The sequence below is a fragment of the Neovison vison genome, chromosome 1, assembly GCF_020171115.1.
Source record: "Neovison vison isolate M4711 chromosome 1, ASM_NN_V1, whole genome shotgun sequence".
Lineage (NCBI taxonomy): Eukaryota > Metazoa > Chordata > Mammalia > Carnivora > Mustelidae > Neogale > Neogale vison.
In genome coordinates, this window is record NC_058091.1 from 14,420,401 (window position 1) to 14,444,854 (window position 24,454).

General features: G+C 38.8%; 1 protein-coding gene across 18 annotated transcripts in view; it reads left to right on the top strand.

Annotated features, from left to right (window-relative positions):
* Positions 1 to 24,454, top strand: part of SYNE1 (spectrin repeat containing nuclear envelope protein 1) — a 479,099-nt gene that overhangs the window by 292,126 nt on the left and 162,519 nt on the right. For 17 of the 18 annotated variants that reach the window (XM_044243752.1, XM_044243801.1, XM_044243842.1 and 14 more), the window contains 11 exons: positions 396 to 561; positions 1,265 to 1,420; positions 3,537 to 3,689; positions 4,283 to 4,465; positions 5,391 to 5,528; positions 9,772 to 9,957; positions 10,168 to 10,290; positions 10,549 to 10,731; positions 12,341 to 12,484; positions 16,750 to 16,944; positions 18,067 to 18,207. In XM_044243752.1, coding sequence (XP_044099687.1) covers positions 396 to 561; positions 1,265 to 1,420; positions 3,537 to 3,689; positions 4,283 to 4,465; positions 5,391 to 5,528; positions 9,772 to 9,957; positions 10,168 to 10,290; positions 10,549 to 10,731; positions 12,341 to 12,484; positions 16,750 to 16,944; positions 18,067 to 18,207 — 1,768 coding nt within the window. The remainder of the gene's footprint in view (positions 1 to 395; positions 562 to 1,264; positions 1,421 to 3,536; positions 3,690 to 4,282; positions 4,466 to 5,390; positions 5,529 to 9,771; positions 9,958 to 10,167; positions 10,291 to 10,548; positions 10,732 to 12,340; positions 12,485 to 16,749; positions 16,945 to 18,066; positions 18,208 to 24,454) is intronic. The other variant, XM_044243835.1, reaches the window with a different exon arrangement.

Genomic DNA, 24,454 nt, shown 5'->3' on the forward strand with positions numbered 1-24,454 from the left:
TGTTTAGAGACTGATGTCTAATAGTCACAAATATTCCAATTACACATTACCTGTAAATGCTGATGATTCCGCACCATTTGAGTTCATTTCCAAAGAAGAAATGAATAAGCAAATGATCTCCAGTTACTTAAGAGAGGAGAATTCATTGTAATTTAGTGGCTTCAGAGTGTGCGAACTCTCAGTTTTCCGGGGATCATTCATTAACTTCACATTCTTCTGCTGTGCTTGGCTTACGTGTTACTGAACATTCTCTCACTGGGAAGCATCTTTACTTCCAGAAAAAAGATATGAAGCTTTACTCTCCTCATGTCTGTTTCTGATAAGAGGATGTCATGGGTAGGGACTTCCTTTCATTTCAAATCCTCTTCTGGTTTCTCCCGTTGCTGCTTCTGAAGCACACAGGACAAGGTGAAGCGTAACGGGAAGGCGGTAAAGCAGGAGCTCGAGGAGCGAGACGTTGTGGAGACTCAGATCAACTCAGTGAAATCCTGGATTCAGGAAACAAAGGAATATTTGGGGAACCCAACCATAGAAATAGAGGCTCAACTTGAAGAACTTCAGGTACCAAGCTCTCCTAGTTCCCTATACCCATCATTTAAAAATGTCATCTTGATTTTAATGAGATATGTTTGTTTATTTTCAGTGAGTATTGAATTAAAATTTTTCAGAAATGCAATATATAAAAAGATTTTATTATTTTATATTATACTATTTTATATTATATAAACATATTTTAATTTTATATTTATTTTATATTTACTATATATATTTTATATTATTATTTTATTATACATTTATATTTTATGTTATTGTTTATTTATATTAATATTTTATATTATTAGTGTTATTAAATATATTTTATTTTTAATTATAGTATATATTTTATTATTAAAATATTTTATATTATATTTTTATATATTTTATGTTATTATTATATTTATATTTAAATATATTTTATATCATTATTTTATTGTTATTTTATATATTTTATATTATTATTTTATATATTGTATTATTATTTTATTATACAAAACAATTTTATTATTATTTCAAGGTACTTTCTTTGGTCCTGTATCAAGGGTATCTGCTTCTCCCCAGAGACTAAAGAAAGGCTTGAGTTTGCTTTTTTTAAAGATATTTCTCTAAATCCAAACTTCATATATTGATGAACGATACATAGTCTTATCTCTGCACCCATAAAAATGAATTTCCTTATCAGGTTCCAGGAAGTTTCTAATTTTTTATCTTTTTTTTTTTTTTTTAGATTCTCCTAACGGAAGCCACAAATCACCGACAGAACATTGAGAAAATGACTGAAGAGCAGAAGAATAAGTACCTGGGTCTCTACTCCATCTTACCTTCTGAACTGTCCCTCCAGTTAGCCGAGGTGGCACTGGAATTGGGAACTATCCATGATCAGGTAAACCGAGGGGCACAAAGTATGCCTTTCCATTCTTTCAGAGGCTCAGGGCTCTTGTATGAGGGTTCTTGATTTTCACAGTCATGTCTTCATGAAAACAGTTAAAAACACATCAGTATAAAACAATAATATTATATTAGAGGTTTTATTTGTTGGCAAAAAATATATCAGATGATTGCAGATATGAATAGTAATGTCATACAATTAAAAAGTAACTTATCTACTTAGACTTTCTCTGAAATAAATGACTTAAAAATTTTTATAGCTATATTTCATGTATTCAACAAAAATATTTTGAGTCTCAGGATCTGCCAGGTACTCTTCTAGCTCTTATTTCAGTTCAGCAAAATATGAGTTAAGTAGGTAAAGATATGTGAAAAAGGAAGGAAAATCAAAGTAAAAAAGAAAAAGAGGTAAAGCCAGGGAAGAAGTTATTACCCAAAATGCACATTGGTGGGTCCTATAAAATATTTCTAGAGGAAGGCCCTTCAAATAAACCCTAGCTTTCAAATGACCAAAGAAGGAAGTGACATATGAGCCAATTCATGTCTATAAATTTAAAACAAATCTTTTTTTTTTAAACAAAGTGTTGCATAATCAGTATTAGCACTGAGATCAGAGGGAGAGTTCTATCTTAGGTCCCAAAACGAGAACATGCTTTCACATAGTGAAAATAGCTTTAGTAGCATCTGTAAGGACTCATAATAGCTTTTTAAGACCTCCCCGGTGACATCATGCTAAAGTACTGTTAAGTTGAAAACAGTCCATAGGGGACAAAGACAATATATAAGACAATATATACCACTAATTCTAAAGTTCTACATGAAATGGAAAATGGTGTCACATTGTAGCAATTATAAAATTCACACAAGTGCACTGCATTTTTTGGACCCTCCAATGTATAGTGCAAAGTGTTTTAAAAACTTCTTCAAAATCCAGTGCTACTACATCATGATATTGACCTAAGCTAAAATGTTATTTTCTGTCTCAAATATTTAATTGGCCTCTTTGGTTTTTCTTCTTAGACATTGGAAGGTCTACTGGGAAGGATGACTTGGCAAGTTCAGATCTTAAAAAATTTTTCTTTTTCTCTCGATAAATTTCTCTGTTAGAGTTACTCTCATGCATCCCACTTATGTTGGCACTCAACTCAAAATAATGAAGGCCAAAGAAGTATTCTTTTTTTTTAAGTTTATTTATTTATTTGAGAGAGAGAGAGAGAGAGAGAGAGCAAGTGTGAGCAGGGGGAGGGGAGGAGGAACACAGGGAGAGAGAGAGAGAGAGAGAGAATCTCAAGCAGAGTCCCCGCTGAAGAAGTGAGGGCCCCATCTCACAACTCTGAGATCTTGATCTGAGCTGAAACGAAGAGTTGGACACTCAACCAAGCCCCCCAGGCTCCCCCAAAAAGTATTCTTAAGGCATGTTTCCTCTATACTAAAGTACTTCTCACTTATGTAAAGACAATATTTCTTTATTGTTTTCTCTTAAGCACTTTATTATAAGCAAAAATATCACTGTTATCAAATCAAACCAAAGCTATTTGAAACTTATAATAGTTAATTGTACTTTTTTAACTTTTCTTTTTATTGGCTCTGCTTAACACTTTTTTGATATAGGGATGTACTTGGGAAGTTGGCAAAAGGGTTAAGAGATCACCAATAGCTAACTTATAAAAAGATGCTTGGGAACAAATCCAGATGCTTCCAGTGATCTAGCAGTGTTTCTCATTTTGTAGAGAAAAAGGCTTAAAGGAATTTGTACTCCAAAGTTGGTGAATGGAGAAGCTAGGATTCAAACTCAGCTGTATACATACTGTGATTTATGAGTATTTTATAAATATTTGGTGCATAGATCACTGTACATGCATTGCTTGTTCCTTTGCTGAAACAGCAGCACAAAGGAACAGTGGAGGCATAGAGGTTGGGGGAGGCAAAGCTGCGTGGAAAGCCATGAGAGCTAGTAACGACACGTGGCTCGTCTGACAAAGAGCATCAATGCCAAAGTAGTGTTAACCACGTCTAGTGTCTCTTGTCAACATCTTAAGATTGAGGTTTTTAGCAGCAGTTATGCAATTTTTAAATCATGGTTGATTTTGCTATTCTCATTGATTATTTAGATCCAGGACAAAGTAAAAGAAGTTGAACAGAGCAAAGCCATGAGCCAGGAATTCGGCCGGCAAATTCAGAACATAGCCAAAGATCTCACAACTATTCTAAGTAAGCTGAGAATGAAGACAGATAATATAACACAAGCTAAAACCGACCAAAAGGTAAGGAAAAAGTGGAAACATAAGAGGTGTTATTGAATGAATTTACTGTTTTTTGGAGTTAGTTTATCTTGGGGATATGGGGGGGCGGTTCTTGAGTAGCAAGCTTCATTAAAACCAAATAGTAAATGCAGGCAGTAAGACATTTTAGAAACATAACATAGATTGCTTACAGCATTACCTTGGATGTGTATTAATATAACTACTTACTCATGTGTGTAAGAGGGGAGAGCATCAAAGGAACAAATAATGATTTGGGAATAGAAATATAAAAATTCTAAAATGAATGGTCTAGGTGGTTAAATCTGTGTTCTCGCTCTGCTGATGAGGTAAGTGACAAATCCTTTTTGGGTGGGGCAGAAGGAAAACATTAACCTTCTCGCTCAGCCTCATAGGAAATAAACATTAGGATTACAAAACATCCTGCCTGCTCTGCCTTTCTAACCGAAGAAAGAGAAATGACCTGATTGGAGTCGAAGTATTCTTTATAATAGTTGGCATTTACAAAAGTCATTTAAAATATCACCCTTGATCCTGGAAAATCTGGAGAAATTTACTTTCTGTAGCTAATGTCCTTTTGTGTTGATTGCCATTAGGTGCTAGGAGAAGAATTGGATGGCTGTAATTTACAATTAGTGGAACTAGATGCAGCAGTACAGAAATTCTCAGAAAAGAATGGCCAACTGGGTAAACCGCTGGCTAAGAAGATAGGAAAACTGATTGAACTTCATCAGCAGACCCTTAGGCAGGCTGAGAACCGGCTCTCCAAGCTCGGTCAGGTATGTGTTCTGGGCCAGGAATCAAACTCTTCTAAGGCAGAAATTCAGTGGTCGCTTTTTCTTTTGAAAATTAATCAAAAGATAATATGGACAATGATGAGGGTAGTTAAGGGTAGCTCATTTTATACCACACCTGTGTCCCTAAACTTTACATGTAAGCTTGCCTTTATTTTGTATCAAACCGTATTGTCAGTACATTGACAAACATGATCATATAATGGACTTTGGAATGAGTATTTTGTCAACTGAAGAAGTAGTTTGTGGAATGAATACTCATCCAGTAACATGTTTTACAAAATCAGTATGAATTCAAATATCCTAAAATAATATATATGTATGTATAATATATATATAAAGTATATCTTTATATAAAAATATATTTAAAGGCACAAGACATAATATATATATATAATATATGTAAGACAAAAGATATATGTGTATATATGCATACATATATACTCTCACATTTACCATTGAATAGGTTCAGGTCACACATCCATCATAATTGTTGACTGTAAATTCACCTTCATAAATTGATTATGTGTTTTTTTTTTCTGTAATCAGGGACAAACTAAATCACAATTTGGCAATTAATGAATTACAGTACCAAGCCTCCTTACTCAGTGAGGGTGGAGTATGGGGAGGGAGAGAGGGATCCCAGACAGATGACTAAGAGATGAGAATAGGGAATAATTTTAGAAGACAGTTATTCAAGCATATTAAGGACTTGGACTTGATCCTAAAGTCACTGGGAAGTCCTTGACAGGTTTTCAACAAGGAAATGATTATTCATGTTACCTTTAGATATTACGGATGTTATAACAATCATCCCCTAGGATTACTGTATCTAAAGAGAAGTAGAAGACCGATTTCTAGCTCATGAAGCAGAGTTGACATTGCTATGTGAATGGTAATGATTTTTCAGGCAGCATCCCATTTAGAAGAATACAATGAAATGCTTGATTTCATTCTGAAGTGGATTGAAAAAGCTAAAGTGTTGCTACATGGAAAGATCACATGGAACTCAGCACATCAACTTCGAGAACAATACATTTTACATCAGGTAACTTTGGGAAAAAATCATTTTCAAAGAGTAAGAGAGAAATTTGATGTAACTGGCTAGACTGATAGAAAATTTAAAGGACCATGATACAGAGTTAATGCAGGTGCCAGAGAAAAAGAAAAGTAAGGTAGCCCTAATGACTTGTCCATGAAAAAAAGTCGTTACTCATAAGATTTCATTAGACTGTATAAATAATAGTATCCTCTATCTCCCCTAGACTTTTCTTTCTCCAAGACCCCAAATAATCAGCCCTTTGTAGGTCTCTCTTTTCTTGCGGCTTCTTTGAAACAATCACATGTTGTGGGGATATGGTGGAAAATTCTTCCCCAGGAAGAGATGTGACATGTGGAAAGATGATAGGCTCCAGTCCCAGGCAGATGGGAAAACCAAACTCTGCTCTTTAGGGCTGTGTGATTTGGAGCAAACTGCTTTGCCTCTCTGAATTCAGTTTTCTCATCAATCAGGTGGAGCTGTAAATGATATTTATATTGCAGAAGTATTAGGAGAATCAAATGGTTTAACATATGTGCAGATATCGGGCACAGTAGGTGTCACATGGTTCCTCCTCTCCGCATTCAGCCTGGTCTCAGTTGTCCGGCTTTCCAGAGGAAGCAGGGTCAGCTGGAAAGGAGCAAGGAGTCTGTATCACATGGTGGCTGCATTACTTCATTTCCGGAAGTTTTCTTCTGGTCATATCATCCAGGAAATTATTTCATCCCTTTATTATCTTTAGCTTGAATTAGATTAAAAATATCTAATAGCCCAGTTAGCTTACAATACAATACATAATGGTTTTTACTTAGTTGTATGGATATCCTGAGGTATTTTAGATTCTCTTTTATTCTGATTTATATATACTCATATCTTTTAAATCATTTATTTTTCCAATTCTGTGGACAGGTTTCTAGATCAAACCCCCATTTTCTGCTTGGAATGCTTTTACAGATGCTAACCAATTTCCCTATGTACGTGATTGTTCTTCTCTAATTAATCTTGTATACTCCTCTGGAATCTTTCTTATACTACGCAAGACAAGTCTTAAGTTACAGTTGGTTGTAAACAATGAAAAGATATTCAACCTCATTAGAAATCTAGAATGAAAAATTTAGAAGCGAGAGAGAGCACGCTATCAAATTAACAGCGTTTAAAAGTTATTTGAGGTTCATATTTAAAGAAGTGAGAGCTCTCAACTCTGAAGATTACTTGTTAAAATCTTTTTGAAAAACAATTAGTAAAATGTATCATGATCATCACAATGCTACTACTTCATAATCCAAAATGTATAAAATATGTGGTTTAATAACTATACTGGAATCTTATTTTTTAAAGATTTTATTTGAGAGAGAGTAAGAGAATGTGAGCCCGGGTGGGGGAGTGGTGGGTGGGTTGGGGGGGATGGGAAGGGGGGGGAAGTATCTCAAGGGGACTCCATGGTGAGTGTGGAGCCTGACACAGGGCTTGATCTCATGACCCTGAGGTTTTGAACTGAGCTGAAACCAGGAGTCAGATGCTTAACTGACTGAGCTACCCAGGCACCTCACTAGAGTAAAATTTCTTTTTTAAGATTTTATTTATTTATTTATTAGAGAGAGAGAGTGAGCAGGAGCAGAGGGGAGAAGCAGAGGGAGACAGAGAAGCAGGCTCCCCCCGAGCAGGGAGTCCAACATGGCACTCGTTCCTAGAACCCTGAGATCATGATCTGAGCCAAAGTCAGATGCTTCACTGACTGAGTCACCCAGGCACCCCTATAGTGGAATTTTAAAGAAAAATGTCAAGTCACTTTTCCGAATGACATTTTGGATATATAATAGAGTATAAATGTAGTCTTTAAAACAACCATCAGGGGTTTTAGTTTTGTCTTGTTTTGTTTTAAGTAGGTCCTGTACTCATTTATTTATTCAACAAACATTTATAGAGTGATTTCTTTCCAAAGCTGGGAATTTATTTATTTTTTAAAGATTTTACTTATTTATTTTGACAGATAGAGATCACAAGTAGGCAGAGACAGGCAGAGGAAGAAACGGGCTCCCTGCTGAGTAGGGAGCCCGATGTAGGGCTCAATCCCAGGACCCTGAGATCATGACCTGAGCCAAAGGCAAAGGCTTACCCCTCTGAGCCACCCAGGCACCTCTGAAGCTGGGAATTTAAAATACAAAGAATATTCCTTGTTCTTGCCCCCAGGGGGTTGATAAAGGGAGGTAGACAATTACAGACTGTGGTAAGTACAGGAGATGAGGGATCAAGGTGCTGAGGAACCCCACGGGAGCACGCTCTGCCCACACTGCCCGGGGTCTCGGGGAAGCTGAAGGAGGCCGTCTTAGGAAAAGGTGATTCTGGGCTGAGGCCTGAATGACAGGCTGCCTACTCGTGTGAAGTGCGTTGTAGACAAAAATGCATGTTGAAATCCCAGTAGTAAGAGTGAGGGGTGCTTTGGTGCAGTCGGGGGCGCTCCAGGGAGGAGGTGTGGAGGAGAGCTGGTAGGGAGAGCCATAAGAGGTAAAATTAGAGAAGGAAAAAGATCCAAAGTCCTGTTAAGAAGAACTTGGGCTTTAACCTACAGTCACTCTGAAGTCTTTGACAGATAGTCTTGAGGCAAACGACAAATTCAGGCTTGTATTTTAAGGAAGATGATTTAGCAGCCTGTGGAAATCAGACCGAGGAAGGTAAGAGAGCAAGGAAGGTGGCTTCAGTCCTAGCCAGAGAGTGACAGGGTCCCTCTTCGGAGGTTGAGAGAAGACAGAATCGAGGGCTATTACTGAGCTAGAATTCTGGACTCAAGAGACTCTTGGATGTGGATGAAAGAGTGGGGGGAGCCCGGGACAGTTCCCAGGTGTCTGACCTGGGCAGGCGGGGGGTCGAGTGCCTCCGAGACACGGGACGCCGCCTGTCCGTGGTGCTGTCAGATGCTCAGAGTGTCTCGAGGAGCTGTCGCTTACCTGCCCTAGGTCAGGCTGCCCAAGTTTAGCCAAAAACAGTACGCCGGGAGAATGCACGTGCTCCGTGGAAAGGTGGAAAAGAAAGATGGAAAATTTTACATATATTATGATCTCAGTTACCTAAAAATATGCCCACATGTAAGAGCAATTATCCCTATTTAAAATTATCTCTGATATTATGGAATATTTTTTCTTCTTTGTATTTTCAATATTTTCTAAGCTTTAATATATATATATATAGAGAGAGAGAGAGCGCGTTCCTCATGAGGAAAAAATACTGTACTTTATTATTTAAAAATGATTATTATTATAATTATACATAATATGTAATTGTACATATTATATATAAAAGTATATTATATAGTTTAAAATTATATAATTATTAAATTATTATTTTATTAATATTTATTTTTCCTCATGAGGAGAAAAACACTGTACTTTATTATTAAATAATAAAGACTTATTGCCTGAGAATCCTGTCCCAGCTCCCATTTCTCTTCACACACCCCATATCCAGTCCCTGCGCATTTTGTGCGCACTCTCTGTTCCCTTGTTTGTGCTCTTCCTTTCTCCCAGTCTTCCTGCAAGCAGGAGCACATCTCGTTTCTGTCATCTTTAACCTTTTCTCTCTTTCACTGTCCTCACAGAATGTGTATTACGTGGTTAACAACCCATTTGTGTCATCCGTCCCACTAGGTGATACCGTCCTGAGTGACGAGCGCTGTGTTTTGTTCCTCTTGGTTTCTCAAGTTGCTTCGACCCCCTTTGTCTCACTAAAGCAAGGGTTGAAAGGTTTTTGTTTGTAATGCTCTTGTGTCACGTTCATTTCTTAGACTAATAAGCATCTCAGATCTTAGACTTAGATCGGAGAGCTGAAAGGCATCTCCCGAGTTTAGATATGAGTAAAAAGGAGGCTCGGCAACCTGACAAGATGCCCCGCCTGTCAGAGCCTTGACGCTCCCGGGATGCTCAGGACCTGACCCTCACCAGGGAGCAGCTTGGGGACGGTAGATAGAGCAGGAGCCTTAGTCTCCAACACGTAATGACGTGTGGCCTCAGCTAACGGTTGACATTTCCTAAACGTTGATTTCTTTTCCTGTGAAATGGGGAGAAGAGTAGGTGGGGAGTAGGCACAGGGGTATGAGGGTTAAATGCAGGAAGACACACAGTTCTCCGCAGTGCGCCCGAGAACTCGGCAGGCTTCTCACTCCCTCGGGGCTGACGGTCTTCCACCACAGCAGACTGGTGACCTACGCGTCTGTCTCGGCCCACCGGTCATTGTCATGATTATTGGTAACTCGCTCTAGAGCATGCTAGAAGAATCTGAAGAGATCCACAGCCATCTGGAAGCAATGATTGAGAAATTACAGTACCTCGCTAGCGTGTACTCCACAGAAAAAATGTCTCAGCAAGTGGCAGAACTGGGGCGGGAGTCTGAGGAGCTGCGACAGATGATCCGAATTCGTATGCAGAATCTCCACGATGCTGCCAAGGTAAATAAATAATGATAATGATAACAGTAACAACAATAATAATGTTAGTGATTCTAATTGGAAAGTCTATCATTTTAAAAAAATGACGGTTTTATAGTGAGGATGTTGTACTCACCTCTGATAATGCCATCTTGACTGCGATGTTACTCTTCTATGACTTTGAACTTCAGGTGCTTATATACTGACGTTCATATTGCTTATACTCTGTAGGATATGAAAAAATTTGAAACCGAGCTAAAAAACTTACAAGTTGCTTTGGAGCAAGCCCAGACAACCTTGACTTCTCCAGAAGTCGGACGTCTTAGTCTCAAGGAGCAACTTTCTCATCGACAGGTAAGCAAGATAATTCAGAGGAAATGAGTTGAGGAGCTATATTTAAAAAAAAAAAAAAAGGAAAATAATGAGGAAAAATGATTTTCGAAATCAGTTATAGTCTTAGTACACTATACATTAAAGAAAAATTCCTTGGAAACTATTTATAACATGTGACAGACCTGTTATTTAGTAAATGGCTCTTATGAAATAAACTATTAAAATACACATTTTTTCCCCATGCTTTCCACGATGTAAAATGTGAACTCGCACTTTCAGCATTTGTTATCTGAGATGGAGTCACTCAAGCCAAAGGTCCACGCGGTGCAGATCTGCCAGAGCGCCCTCCGGATCCCCGAGGATGTGGTCACCAACTTGCCGCTCTGCCATGCGGCCCTGCACCTGCAGGAGGAGGCCAGCCGGCTGCAGCACACGGCCATCCAGCAGTGCAACATCATGCAGGCATGTGCGGCCGTCCCGGGTCCCAGCTGGGGACTCTTGCCGTCCCCGCGCCAGCAGAGCAACAGCAAATGAGTCATGGGCTTCTTTTCTTAGCGCTGTGTGGGCTCAGCCATCAAAACACATCCAGAGTGTTAAATCTGACAGATTGTTGTGGTTACATAAAATAAGGAGATGAAATGCTATCGTTTGCATCACCCACAAAAGCCTGGGGAAAGCTCTATAAAAAATATCCTTTGGTGAAAACTATCTTTGAGCAATATATTTTAGTAAAGAACAACTTATAAAGGTTAATTTTATCTTCAGTCATACATTTTTACCTCTTATTATTCATCTGAGAATCCTCTAAAGCCTTGTAAAATGCCTTTACTGCTAGTATATGTTACAGAATTTTTTTTTCAGATTTCAGCTTACTGATGCACCAAATGCATTTTCTTGCCTGAAAAGTACACCCAAGTGTAACTCTTAATCTCTTTAGCTAATAAGAGAAAAGTCATTTACTAGGAAGGAATGACATTCTCCAAGTCTTCTCTCCTTTCAACTAATACCTTACCTGCTTTACCCAAAAATTGCACACATATGTGCTCATTAAGTAGCCAATGGTCAACTTGGTCCACTCTCCCTGCTCCTTGGATTATCTCTTAATTTGTTGCACTGTAAATTCCTGAGGATAGAAGTCATGGTTACTTCATTTTTTTGTCTTCCACCCAGCATTTCAACAAGTGCCTTACATATATATGTATATATATGTAATATATATGGATATATACACATATATGTAATATAAATACTAAATATACATAGATAGACATAGATATGTCTATATCTATATCTATATATGTCTGTATATATATGTCTATATATCTAAGAAATACTAAATACTAAATATATGTATATTTAGTATATCTATACTATATTTAGTATATCTATATGTGTCTGTATATATGTCTATATATCTAAGAAATACTAAATATAGTATAAATATAGTATAAATAAATATATAAATATAGTATTTTATATAAATAAATATTTATATTTATATATTATATTTATATTTATATATTATATTTATATTTATATAAAAATGTTTATATAAATAAATATCTAAATATAGCATAAATATAGTATAAATATACTAAATATAGTATAAATATACATATATTTAGTATTTAGTATTTCTTAGATATATAGACATATATATACAGACATATATAGACATAAACATATCTATGTCTATCTATGTATATTTAGTATTTCTTAGACAAAAAAAAATGAAGCAATCGTGTTTTTCATACTGCTTCCCACCATGCCATTGTTCTGACCAAGACACGGCCATTTTCAGGACAACATGAATGGGGAGAATGAAGAGGATCTAGTCACTTAGCCATTCTGAGTGGGTCAGGAATCTTAGCAAACTCTTTTAGAGAGAAATCTTGGAACTATCTGCATACACTTGAGGACTTGAATCACCCAGGGATTTTCCCCATCATTTCTTTTCTCCCTAGACACACAGGAAAATACCAGTTAACACTGTAGACGGCCGCACAGAATAAGTCCCATAGTTACTGTTACCGAAAGATAATCATGCGGGTGTTTTTTCTTTCTTTCAAAGGAGGCTGTGGTACAATATGAACAGTATGAGCAAGAAATGCAGCACCTCCAGGAGCTCATAGAAGGAGCCCACAGAGAAATTGAGGACAAACCTGTGGCCACCAGTAACATCCAGGAGCTGCAGGCCCAGATTTCTCGACACGAGGTAAGACAGGAATGCAGGCGCTTGCTGAGAACATGTACTCGGTTTCTGGTGAATCACAGAGGAAGGTTTGCCCTGTCCCACACACAGTGTGTTCAGTCCTTGAGGAGCATCTCTGACTGTCTTTGCGTTTTCAGCCCTGTTTTTGCTGATCCTCTCCAAGACCCAAGAGCCTGAGTCTTTCCCTTTGAGGCCAAAACCTCTTTATATGTTACTGATGATGTAACTCAACGGGGACCCACCACTTGTCTCCTGCACCCAAAATTCTCAGTCAGTGACACCGAAACATAGTCCACTCTGTACTCAGAACCTGATAGAAACAGCAGTGCTCAAAGCTTTGCTGCTTTGATCACCCTCTTTAAAAAGAAGAGACACTTCATATCAAAAAATAATTTGCTCTTTCAAACGTAGATTATTTCAGTTCCTTCCTCCACAATCAGAGTATGGTCCGCGTTGTTTTGCTGATTTCCAGATCGTGTCTGTCAGCATCTTCCCCATTTTCAAATATGCCTTCTTTTTTTGTATTTATAACTTCATTATAAACTCAGGACTTGAATACTGCTTATGCAGACTTGGTCTCAGGGATCACAGACCTTGAGTGTCTTGGCCCATTGATACCTGCCAGTGAATTTCTTCTGACCTGTCAATTCCTGTATGCCTCACATTTACTCTTTCCCTTGGGGATTGGCTCACAGCATCATGAACTGGGGTAAGCAACAGGGCAGAAGAGTGTGTCTTATCTGCCAAGGGTAGATATTTATTTATTCTTCATCTGCTCTATTTTAACTTTGTTGTCATAAGAGCAACAAACCATTTTTCCAAACCAAGTTATCATATGAGTTTCTCAGAAGATTAAGTTGTTGCCTTTGAAGGATTCAGTATCTCACTACATACTCTCCAAATGCAATTCTTTAATATTTTGACATGGCCAATGCATCAGTAACTTACATTCATATATGATTTACAAAATAACATTGATAAACCTCTCACCTACATTTACTTCTACACTGCACATGTCATCTATGTTAACTATTGATTTCTCTTATGCCATTGGTTAAGTGAAAATACGTTACGCAAATATTTGAAACCACTGTTTATACAATTCATACATTAGGGTATATATTAAATTAATTTACTATCGAATGATTTTTAATGTCATTTTATAAGATCCAGAATTTTGTTCTAACAACTTTCGTATCACAGTACAGAAAGTATATATATTTTAAATATCTTGTCTGAAATAACAATAATTATCATTACTACAGTTTTTTGAGTTTTTAAAATAGTTTACAGGGTTTTTACATTATCTTTTATAACATCACTGTGAGGTAAGGATTTTTTTTTTAATCGTCTCCATTATACTGATAAGAGAACAGAGACTTATTTTTGTAAGTGACTTCCCAAGCTCCCAAATCTAGTAACTGGTAGAAACCAGATTCTAAGCCACTATCTGTGGCTCCAAATTCCATGATTTTTCGCCTGCAACAGAAACTATCTGGGCTACCTTATTGCACAGAAGAGAAGAATGATGGTCCAGGAAAATAAATGACTTGTCCAGCATCCCAGAGCTGGTGCTGAGCACAGTTAGCTGTAGACTGTCCTCCAGGGTCCTGTTCAGTGAGCCCCTCATTCTGTACCATTTTCTCTTTCCAGTGTAGATGTTTATAACTTCTGTCATGTGATTTAGAATGCATTTTCATAATAATAATGGCATTGTCCTGTGTGAGACTCGTGGTATGTATTAAACAAACACAGGAAGGAAAGTGCTGAATGGAGAAAGCCTGATTTATGATAACATAAGAATGGGGAAGGCTGCTTTTTCCTGTATTTTCAGTCTGCTTTTAATGAAATTTCAATTTCGAGGTGGATCTAATGTATAGAAGGATAACTTTCACTCCTAAAAATAATTGATAATTTATTCATTTCTAAGAAATTCACATTTTTCTATAATTTTTAAGTGTTGCCTTTAAGTTGAAAAAAATTATTCTGTCACTTTTTGATCATAGGAGAGAAAACTCAGGCTCTTTGCTTCTTACCTTACATACAAGGTCTTCTCCTGAGTGCAGGAGATTGCCCAGGAGAGGGTCAGCCACCAAACTTAGAACAGCCACAGTGTCTGCCATTCCTGCCTCTTTATGCTCATCCTTTGTAGTCATTTTCAGAAATATCCAGTAAAAATTAAAAATACATATGTTCCCTGAGAACAGAGAATACTTTAAGCCAGAGGGGCTCCATTTTAATTGAGTAGATTTAATCACCAGCCCGCCAAGTTATTATTATGATACGGACAGGTTTTATTCTTACAGAAGAAAGTTCTAAAGAGCTATTTCTCCAAGGGAGTCATATGGGATAAGCATAAAATGCTTGGTAAATCAAAATCCTTTGTGGAGACCAGAATTTCATTGTTAACGAACAGCCCAAATGAGTTTTATACACAAGAAAGTTGAGAACTCGAGGTTAGGAGGTGGGTGTACGTTGTCAGGTGGGCACACAACTTTGCGGTATACGGCAGTAGGGGGCACAGCCATCCACATAGGCAGAAAAGGGGAGGGACTAAAACTAATGCTGCTTCACAAAGATTCTTCAAATCTACCCCTGGAAGTCAAGCCATTGTAAGGCTTAGTGATTTGTCCTATGAAAACGGAATTCATGGAGTTCACTGAATTGGTAGATGTTTTACATATGTGCATGCTAATTATAATAGAGAAACCATGTAGTAGGCACTAGGCCAAATGTAGTAAAGAGCTGTTTAATCACTTTTAAGAAAAACAAAACCCTATTAGGTTTAAGTAAGTACCTGCAGCTTTAAAAGATGTGATGATTTCTACTTTTTAAAATTTTTGCTTTAAAAATTATTGTGCTATAGAAGAAGTCAGGAAGACAGGCTACTGGCTGAGTTTTGCTGGGTTTTTCCTTCCATTTAGTCAGTTTTGGCTGGCAGGCGTGTTTGTGTGTGTATGTGTACACCTATATATACAGATACACATGTATATACACATCTATACATACACACACACTCACTCATACACACATATGTACACGTATATACATAAACACACATTATATATAAAACTGTTATTTCGTTTGTGAACTTCTGAGTTGAAAGCTGTGGTTTGAATGTCAACATGTTTAAAATGATAGGATGTGCATACATATGTACATACAGGCGTAGTACGTATATATGTCTTGTGATTTTATGTATATACATACTATTGTTTTAAAGGCATTTAATGTTTTTGTCACAAAATGTGTTACATGCAAGCACTAAATGACAGCTTTTCAAGAAACACATATAAAAGGAACAGAAAAAAGTGATGGTTTGGTACTTTTAGGATTCATGTTTTGAATACACATCTTCATTTTTGTCAAACATGTATACATCTTTTAAGTAAAATATAAATTTAATATTTTAAAATTACCATTTTAGATAATTTTTACTTAATATTTTGGACAGCTACATACTGTCCAGAATCTATTTTCAGTAAGCTCTTGGTAGAAGCTTTAACACCTCTATCTCTTAAAACAATTTTTCAACAATCAATGGATTTAAAAGTCATTGAATTTGACGTGAACTTCAAGTTCAAAGCTCTGGTTTGAAACATCAGAAACATGTGAGGCATGAGGGAGAACTGGGTGAATGTACAAAACTTTACTGTGGGAACGATCTGTATAAAAAAATTAGGATTTCATATGTAATACTTAGCTTATGTACAAAAAAAAAAAAAACAAAAACCCACCCAACTCCGTGGGTCACAGGAATTGACACGCAGGTTACTTTTGCGACGGGGTCCGTAACCGATGACTGCTCAGTTTGCTGCATTAAGTATGGTGAGAGCTGAGCGTTGCATTTTTTGTAGTTTCAGTCATCACATGACCTAATTTCCATGGCATGAACCATCTGGCAGTTTCAGATTCTTTAGGCATTTTAAAGAAAGTTGTGAGTGCTTCACGTTACATAAGTCGCCGATTGCACCCGGAGCTTCTCCCGGGCGTGGACTCTCCCACCGCGGGGCCCGGGGTGTCCGGCCCGAGCCGTGCAGCGCTCTCCCGGCCCGCGGCGCGGTGGTCGGGCTGCGGCGCGCTGCAAGCAGGCTCGGCGGCGGCTCGCACGTCCACATCCTGCCTCTCGGCCGCGGCCGCTGCTGGCGGCTGGCGCAGCTCTGCGATTTCATTGGCCCGCGCTGGAGGAAGATGAACGCTACTAGTTGTGTTTCCTTTTGATGCTGCTCTGACACCCGGGGTGTGGGGGGGGGGGGATGTTTCCCCAGGAGCTGGCTCAGAAAATCAAGGGCTACCAGGAGCAGATCGCCTCTTTGAACTCCAAGTGCAAGATGCTGACGATGAAAGCCAAGCACGCCACCATGCTGCTGACGGTGACGGAGGTGGAGGGGCTGGCCGAGGGGACGGAGGACCTGGACCGGGAGCTCCTCCCCGCGACCTCGGCCCACCCCTCGGTGGTCATGGTAAGTCAGGGCGAAGGCCGGGCGCGCTGCGAGCCGCGCGCTCCCTTCTGACTGCACCCTGGCCGGGGGCTCCAGTTTGCTTCTTGGGGCTTGTTTTAGGGATCAGTGCTAGTAGCTCTTGCAGACTCGGACTGAGGAACAGTCTCCTTAACTCTCCGACTACATTTGGGCCAAGGCCAGTTTTTGATACTGAAAACAGTGACAGTTAAAATGATGCGATTTGCTTGAGGTGGCTGAATTATTTAAGGTGCCGAAGGTCGGCCCTTCATTTGTTTATAATTCGTCAATAATACTGAGAGGCTCTGTGCTTTAAAAAATAAATTAATAAGTAAAATAACATTCCTTTGCACGGTTTTCTACTGTTCTGGGGGATAGGAGAATCATGCTACACATATTTTTTGTGTGTATGTTTTCCAAACTAAAACTCTGGCCGACTAGATATACTTGTGTATTCTGTTATAATAAAATATAGAAGACATTTGATAAAATCTAGATGAAAAGGTGCTATTAGGAAAATAAGAAAACCGAAAATCCAAAGTTTAGTTTTGAATTAAAATAAAATAGTTTCCATTAATTTCTGTTCTGCAACATCACTTACCTGTCACTTTGTATCTAAAATGCATTACTTATTTTGGTAACTGTAACATTTTCCAGTGCTGCATATTTTTTCCACACATATGTGCTGTGCCTCAGGTGGTGTGTAACCGTACCTGGGACTCATTTGGCAAAATAGTACCTTGCGTGCATTTATTTCCCTAAAATATTTAGAATTTGAGATGGCCAAAAAAGACGCAAGGTTTATTTTGTAGACCGTTCCCTCACTTGGATGATTCATGATTTTTCTACTTGTTTATAGTGACACAGACATCAAAGAAAGGAAAATAATAATCAACAACACGAGTCTTTATTTTGATATGCACTCTCTTTTACAAATGGGCCCTAGGGTCACAGTCACTTGGGGACAAAACTCTTAAATATTACACAATTTGTATGTAGATTTGGGTCTTGGGGTCTCTAACCTATGTCATATTATTACTTTTGTTTTGACCAGTGCCTGACCAGGTCTTTTGTTAACATAGCTAACCGATGTTCTTGTCCTTTGGGCTACATTTTATGTGATAGATGACTGCAGGTCGCTGTCACACTCTGCTGTCACCTGTCACTGAGGAGTCTGGGGAGGAGGGAACCAGCAGTGAAATTTCCTCTCCACCTGCCTGTCGCTCCCCTTCACCTGTGGCTAATACCGATGCTTCTGTTAACCAGGTACCACCTCCAATTCCTCCATCTCTGATCTCTGGATGGTTGCAGGACTCCATTCTCTGTTTTTAATAGACTGTGGGCATGAATCTTGGACTTTGAGGGACACACCGTTAGGTGTGAAATTGCACAATCAGTGATTGTCGTGTGACACCACTGCCGGCTCAGCACATCGGCTCCTGTTCTGGGCTTCTAGCAGTGAGATGAGAAAAATTAGGTCACAGAAATTATAGATGGAGAAAGCCCTGTGTTAAGGTATTACAGTGTTAGTTTCTAACAGCGGTCTGTCATGGAGTACTGCATCCTCACAGAAAATGAAGTGTTTGTGTCACCATTGTAAAATAATATGATCTCTTTGTATTTTAACATTCATTAAACATGGTTTTGCTGGTTACCAGCTCAGATTTTGAAGTTGAAAAGCTTCTGCTCACCATATCACACTTTTTAAAAATTTGCTGTTGACCAATTTATGGGGTGTCTGCCAGTGTATATATTGGAATGCTTCAGTAGACGTGTGCTTTTTTGCTTATTTTAATAATCTTAGTAATTAATAATCTTAAATTTGATTTCCTATACAGGTAATACCTTGTGGTTATGTGGTGCACTTCACATGTATTGTATTAAATTTAGCTTGTACTAAATTAAATATGTCAAAGAGTTTTCATGAAAACTATTGGGTAGAAACAAAAAAATATGCTTTTACAATAGCCAAAATTTTTTAATGCACATTAAGTAATACCTTTTCTTCCTTTAGCCAGAATAACTTTTAAAAAGTTTAATTACATTACTATGAAATTATTTAAGTGTTCAAAAGAGTTGAGATTTATTATTTATTATTAGATTTTTTAATTTATTTATTAGATTTATTATTAGGAAAGAAGCTTTACACAGAGCAAATGTTCTATTACAAATCAATTACAATTATTTTTATTTTAAAGCAGAAGCATTTGAAATAGTATTTATGTGATTAAAAAAAAAAAACCCTCCTCCCCCAAAGGAGGAAAATAAAATTGATGAAAATTTTAGATAAAACAATTCTCTTGGTAAAAATGTATATAGCTCTAGGACGTTACCAATTTATTTATTCAGCAGACACATTCTAAGCACCTGCTTCACATGAAGTCTTGTGATGGGTCCCAGGTAGGTAATAAAGGAGAAGACAACAGTCCCTCTGCCCTCAAAGACCTTATAATCTAGAAAGAAAGATGGTTGCGGGATGAGGAATAACAGAAGTGTTGAGAGGAAATTAAAAACAAAAACAAAAAAAAAAAAAGGAGAAGTTCAGCGCACTCTGGGGGAAACTGTTCTTCAAATTCTGATTTTAAAATACATATTACTCATTCTTTGATGTTGTGTTCTTCTCTGTGGTCACAGATGTTATTAGAATCAGAGAAATGTGGCTATAGTCAGCTGTTTATTATATAGGAAAAAAATTACCCTATATAGTATACTTAATGTCCTTAAAATTTTCAAATTGAACAGTAAACACTGACCTTGAGATTAACACTGTGGGAAGAATAGCCCTTTTCTAAGATTGTCTGTCTCAGTGATACTTCCTGTAAAGTGTCTTTCAATATACATGTAAATAGGCCTTATGAATGATAAAATATGCAAATGTTTTATTATGGTTACTTTAACTGTCAAACTCAATCAGATCCTAAAACTATGAGATTTTTGCTTTAAATTCATTTTGATACCCCCTGCATCAAAGAAAAACATCAGTTAAATCACATTGTTAACTACTTTTATGTGATCCTGCAGACGAGCAAAAACTGGCCTTATGTCACAGGCGGCTTTACTCAGAGGGGGCTGTTAAAAAGCAAATGTGTTCTGCTTGGTGTTGTTCAAACACATCAACCCTATCATATGGCCACATGTTATTCTTCTCGTACAGTCATAGAAGTCAGAGGAAAATGAGCAAATACCCCAACATGGCCAACAAGCTTTCTCTGGAAGCTGAGGAGGACATTTAGAATCCCCCTAAGTTCTACTTTTCAGACTCAAAATACTGTACAGAATGTGCACAACTGTTTCGAGGGCAGCCAAATATAACCGCTTTATAAAATTGCAGCTGTTAAGAAAAGGTTTGGGGCTTGCTGCTTCTGCAAGTAGATCTTCATTATATAACTGATTCCTTCCCCACCCCACCCCACAGGCAGTGTGTTCCGCCTCTGACAGTAGCTATTAGCTGAAATGTGGTAATGGTGTAGCTTCCCAGAGAGTGGAAATAACCAGGCAGCCCCCAGGTCCCCCAGCCCCTGTCCCAGTGGCTGCAGGAGGAAAGCAGGAGTGGGGCTCCTCAGTAGGGTCAACGGAAGTCAAAGTTTGAAAAGCGCCGTCTTGTACCAGGCAGAGTGCCAGACCCCCGGATAAAGGCTTAGGACGGGGGCCAGGTCTCCTGCCTATTAGCTGAAAGGGCCCGCAAAGTCCCTTGGCGTCCTCTGTGATGGGAAGCAGTGCTTCTCAGTTCACAAAACTGTGGAAATTCAGCATGACGTGAAGCCTGAAAGTACTCTTTAACCTGGACCATGTTAATGAAATAGTAGCTATAGCTTTCCAGATGTAGGTTCCCAGGAATCTGCGGGTTAATGACTCTCCTAACGTAGGCACAAAGTGACAAGAGACATGTGTCTTATGGATGATTCCTCCCTGCCAGCTGTATGGGACTGATTCTATTTATTGAATCTATGTAGCCCTCAAATAGATACAAATTATTCATCTACAAAAGGTGATACATATTTTCAAATGCTTTAAGAATCCAGGAATTGTCAGTCCTGTTAAATCCACCTGAGTGATACACGTACACACCCACAATGTGTCACACACACACAGACACACACACAGACACACACACACACAGCAAAGAACCGGAGGGGGGGGGGAGAATTTTTTAAAATAACATATTTGTTTTATTCTGGCTTTTTTGAGGGGCTTCTTTTTCTATAAAAGAGTATTTAAAATTTTTACATTTAAAGCAACTTCTTGCTTTTCTTTGTGATACAGTAATAGTATTACCTTCTGTGTATGTAAGATGATAAATTTTATAAAAGCGATTTTACAGGTATGATTCCTTAGGGATGCATATGCCTGCCTGTTATTTGCCAGACTCCCTAAGGCATGCTCGGAGTCAAAGACTAAAGGCTCGGGATCAGAGTCAAAGACCGCAAGCTCACTCCGGTCTTAAGAGAGCTCACAGTCTGTGGGAGCAGGCGAGTTACCACAGTAGCGGGGGACAAGAGCCATGACAGTGGGAAAACTGCATGGTGAGGGTGTTCTTGGAGCAAGTGCCAGACCCAGAAGTTCGGGGTGGGGGGGTCAACGATGGCACCCAGAGCTTTCAGAAAGGAGTGCAAGTTAGGCAGCTGGTGCGCACTAGAGTGACGTGAAGTTTTTCAGACAGAGAGAAGGACCTGTAGAAGGAGTGCTGATTGCACGGAGGAGGAGTGCTGATTGCACGGAGGATAGCCCATCGAGACAACTGCAAATAGTACCAGGATAATTAGAGAACCAGATTTGGAGGAGGAGGGAGAGGGGGCAAGAAAGAGACTGGGGGACTGAAGGAAGCACATCACGAAGGACAGGACCGTGAAGGCCAGAAGCTCATAGTTAACCGCAGAGGGAATTTAACTAGGAGCTATGTGCAGAGGTCGGTTTTAGAACAGATGATCCTGGATCACTGTGGACAATAGAATAGAACCAGAGAAGCTGGTGAGGGACAGGAGTTGTGCACTCTGATGCCTGCCTGGGCCAGCACTGGTGTGAAGTTCATGAGAGAAACAGGTCGGGGGGTGAAGGGGACCTGAGCAGCACCTCCGTTCACGCACCAAGCAGCCTCTCCTCTGTTAGAACTGCTGTAACCTTGTGGAAAGAGCTGTGAATCTCGATTCTTATAAAGTCTCCCTAATTTGATGACATTTTCAACAATTTAATACACTGCATAAGTCAAGCTAAATGTATGCAGGCCAAAGGTAGCCTGCGGGCTGCCAGTTTGTGCCTGAGAATTAGGAAGTTGTTGCTCTAATGAGAACTTAAACCAGTGCCATGGCAAGGGTATATGTCAATTCAGTTCATCCTAAATAAGCAGTGGATGGAAAAGGAAAGAAGAAATAGAGAATCCCAAGTTCAGAGCTTTGGTGAGTAGAAGTTCCATTTATTGAAAGGGGGATAAAATGTTAGTTTTTTCCCCTAAATTCAGTTCTCATCCTGGATTTTTTTTTTTTTTGAAATGTCTAGTTTGAAGAGCATGTGGGATGTAAATGTACAAATGAATTTGTGAGTATGGAGCTTACAAATAGCCAATATTTCAGAGTGAGGGGAAGAGACAAACTACACGAGAGAAAGCCCGAGTGACCAGAGCTAGAAGGAGGACAGATTCAAGGGAAAGCGTTTCCAGAAGGGGACGGGCAGAAGTGTTGAATGCTTCTGAAAGGTCAGGCAGAAGAAGGGCTGAAAATAATCAGTTGGTTTCATAGTGAAAGAGTCATTAGGATCGAAGCTCAACCAGGTTTTTGGAAGTGGATTGAGGGTGAGAAAGTGAGCATTATCAAATGTAAACTGCTCTTCTACTACTACTAGAAGCTGAATTACCAAGCGAAAGGGAGAAAAGGAAGAAATGGTATCGTGACTGTGTGTTCACGTGTGATGACTCATAATATTACGATTTATGGACTTTTCCATTATGTGGTGTCCTATAAGAAAAATACCCCCCAAAATATGTTTTTAGACTGAAAAATATTGACTCTATTTATATACTGGAGAAAAAGTCATCAGAGAGAGAAAAGAGGAAGGTATTAACGGACGAATGTCCTTGAAAAAGCGAAGGTGGCTGGGATTCTGGAAGTAGGTGGGAAGATTATCCTTAAGCAAGGAAACTGGCAAGTGTAAGATAATGGTGAGTCTGAAAATAGACAGGTTTTTGGAAATTTGAGAAGTTTCGGGATGATCTCAGTGGTTTCAGCTATGTGTCTGTGCTTGTGTGTGGAGTGTGTGTGTGTGTATGGGTGTGAGCGTGCGTACACATGCACCCTGGAAAGTAAAATTGGATTGAGTCCTGCTTGGGATTTTCCAGATGGGTAAATCAGAGTTTAAGGGGAGAAGGAAGCAAAGGTGTTGGTGAGAGAAGAGCTTAAGTCACTTTAGACGTAGCTGTAAGTGCACATGGGGTGAACCAATTCACGGATGACAGGCTATCGTGTTCAAGAGCGTGGAGAGCGGATGTCCGGGGAGAGTAGGGGAGCATGAGCGCGGATGAGCCGAGCAAGGACTTGAGACTAGCAAGGGAGTCTACCCAGGATGGCGACCGGATGACAAATGAAGAGCAACCGTCTCCACATGCCAATGTCGTCAGTTCAGGTTGGGGACTTACCCAGAAGTCTCAACACCACCAACAACAGAATAGATAGATGATCCTCATGGCCTCTCTAATATGGCTTCCTTTACTCCTCTGAACTCCCCAGTGCTCTACAGATGAGGGAACCAATTCATGAGATGTGCATTTCTCCAATTACAGAGCTACTTAGGAGGAGAATTTCCACTGGAATCTTGGTTGTCCTGATTCCTCGGGTGTCAGACTCCCGTCGGAACTCCTCCTACTACACAATCCTGCTTTTGTCCTTGTACAGACCGCTAAATGCCAGGCCCCTTCCTGCTATTACTTTGGTTTTTCTAGGGGCTGCGACCTTCATAAGACATTATTATCCATAAGGCTCAGGTATTTTAAGTTCATATGCATAGTTTTCTTCAGTATAATTATAAAAGTAGTGAACTTTATAATATAAATTCCCAGAATATAAACATTACTCCCCAATTCAATTTCTATTAATACACAAGCATAGAAACAATTGAGAACAGATGAATTTACATGTCTTGAGAGAGTAGATTTCATTATGAGTACTATAAAATATGTAATGTTATTTATATCCCAAGAAACTAATAAAAAATGCAGAAGTTTGTTTTTCATCATTTAAGTTGATTATTTCTAGTCTACTTCCAGGAATTGCTTAGAAGGAATCCGTTTCACTATTTGTTTCTTAGAGTAGTTTTAACTTCTAAGCCATTACATTTTCCTTTATTTAATATTAAAATATTTTAATTAATTTCTGTGATTAATGGATTCACAAATACTGAAGGTCTGGCTGTATCTTAAAAATGACGTACAGATTGGGGCGCCTGGGTTGCTCAGTGGGTTAAGCCTCTGCCTTCGGCTCAGGTCATGATCCCAGGGTCCTGGGATCGAGCCCCGCATCAGGCTTTC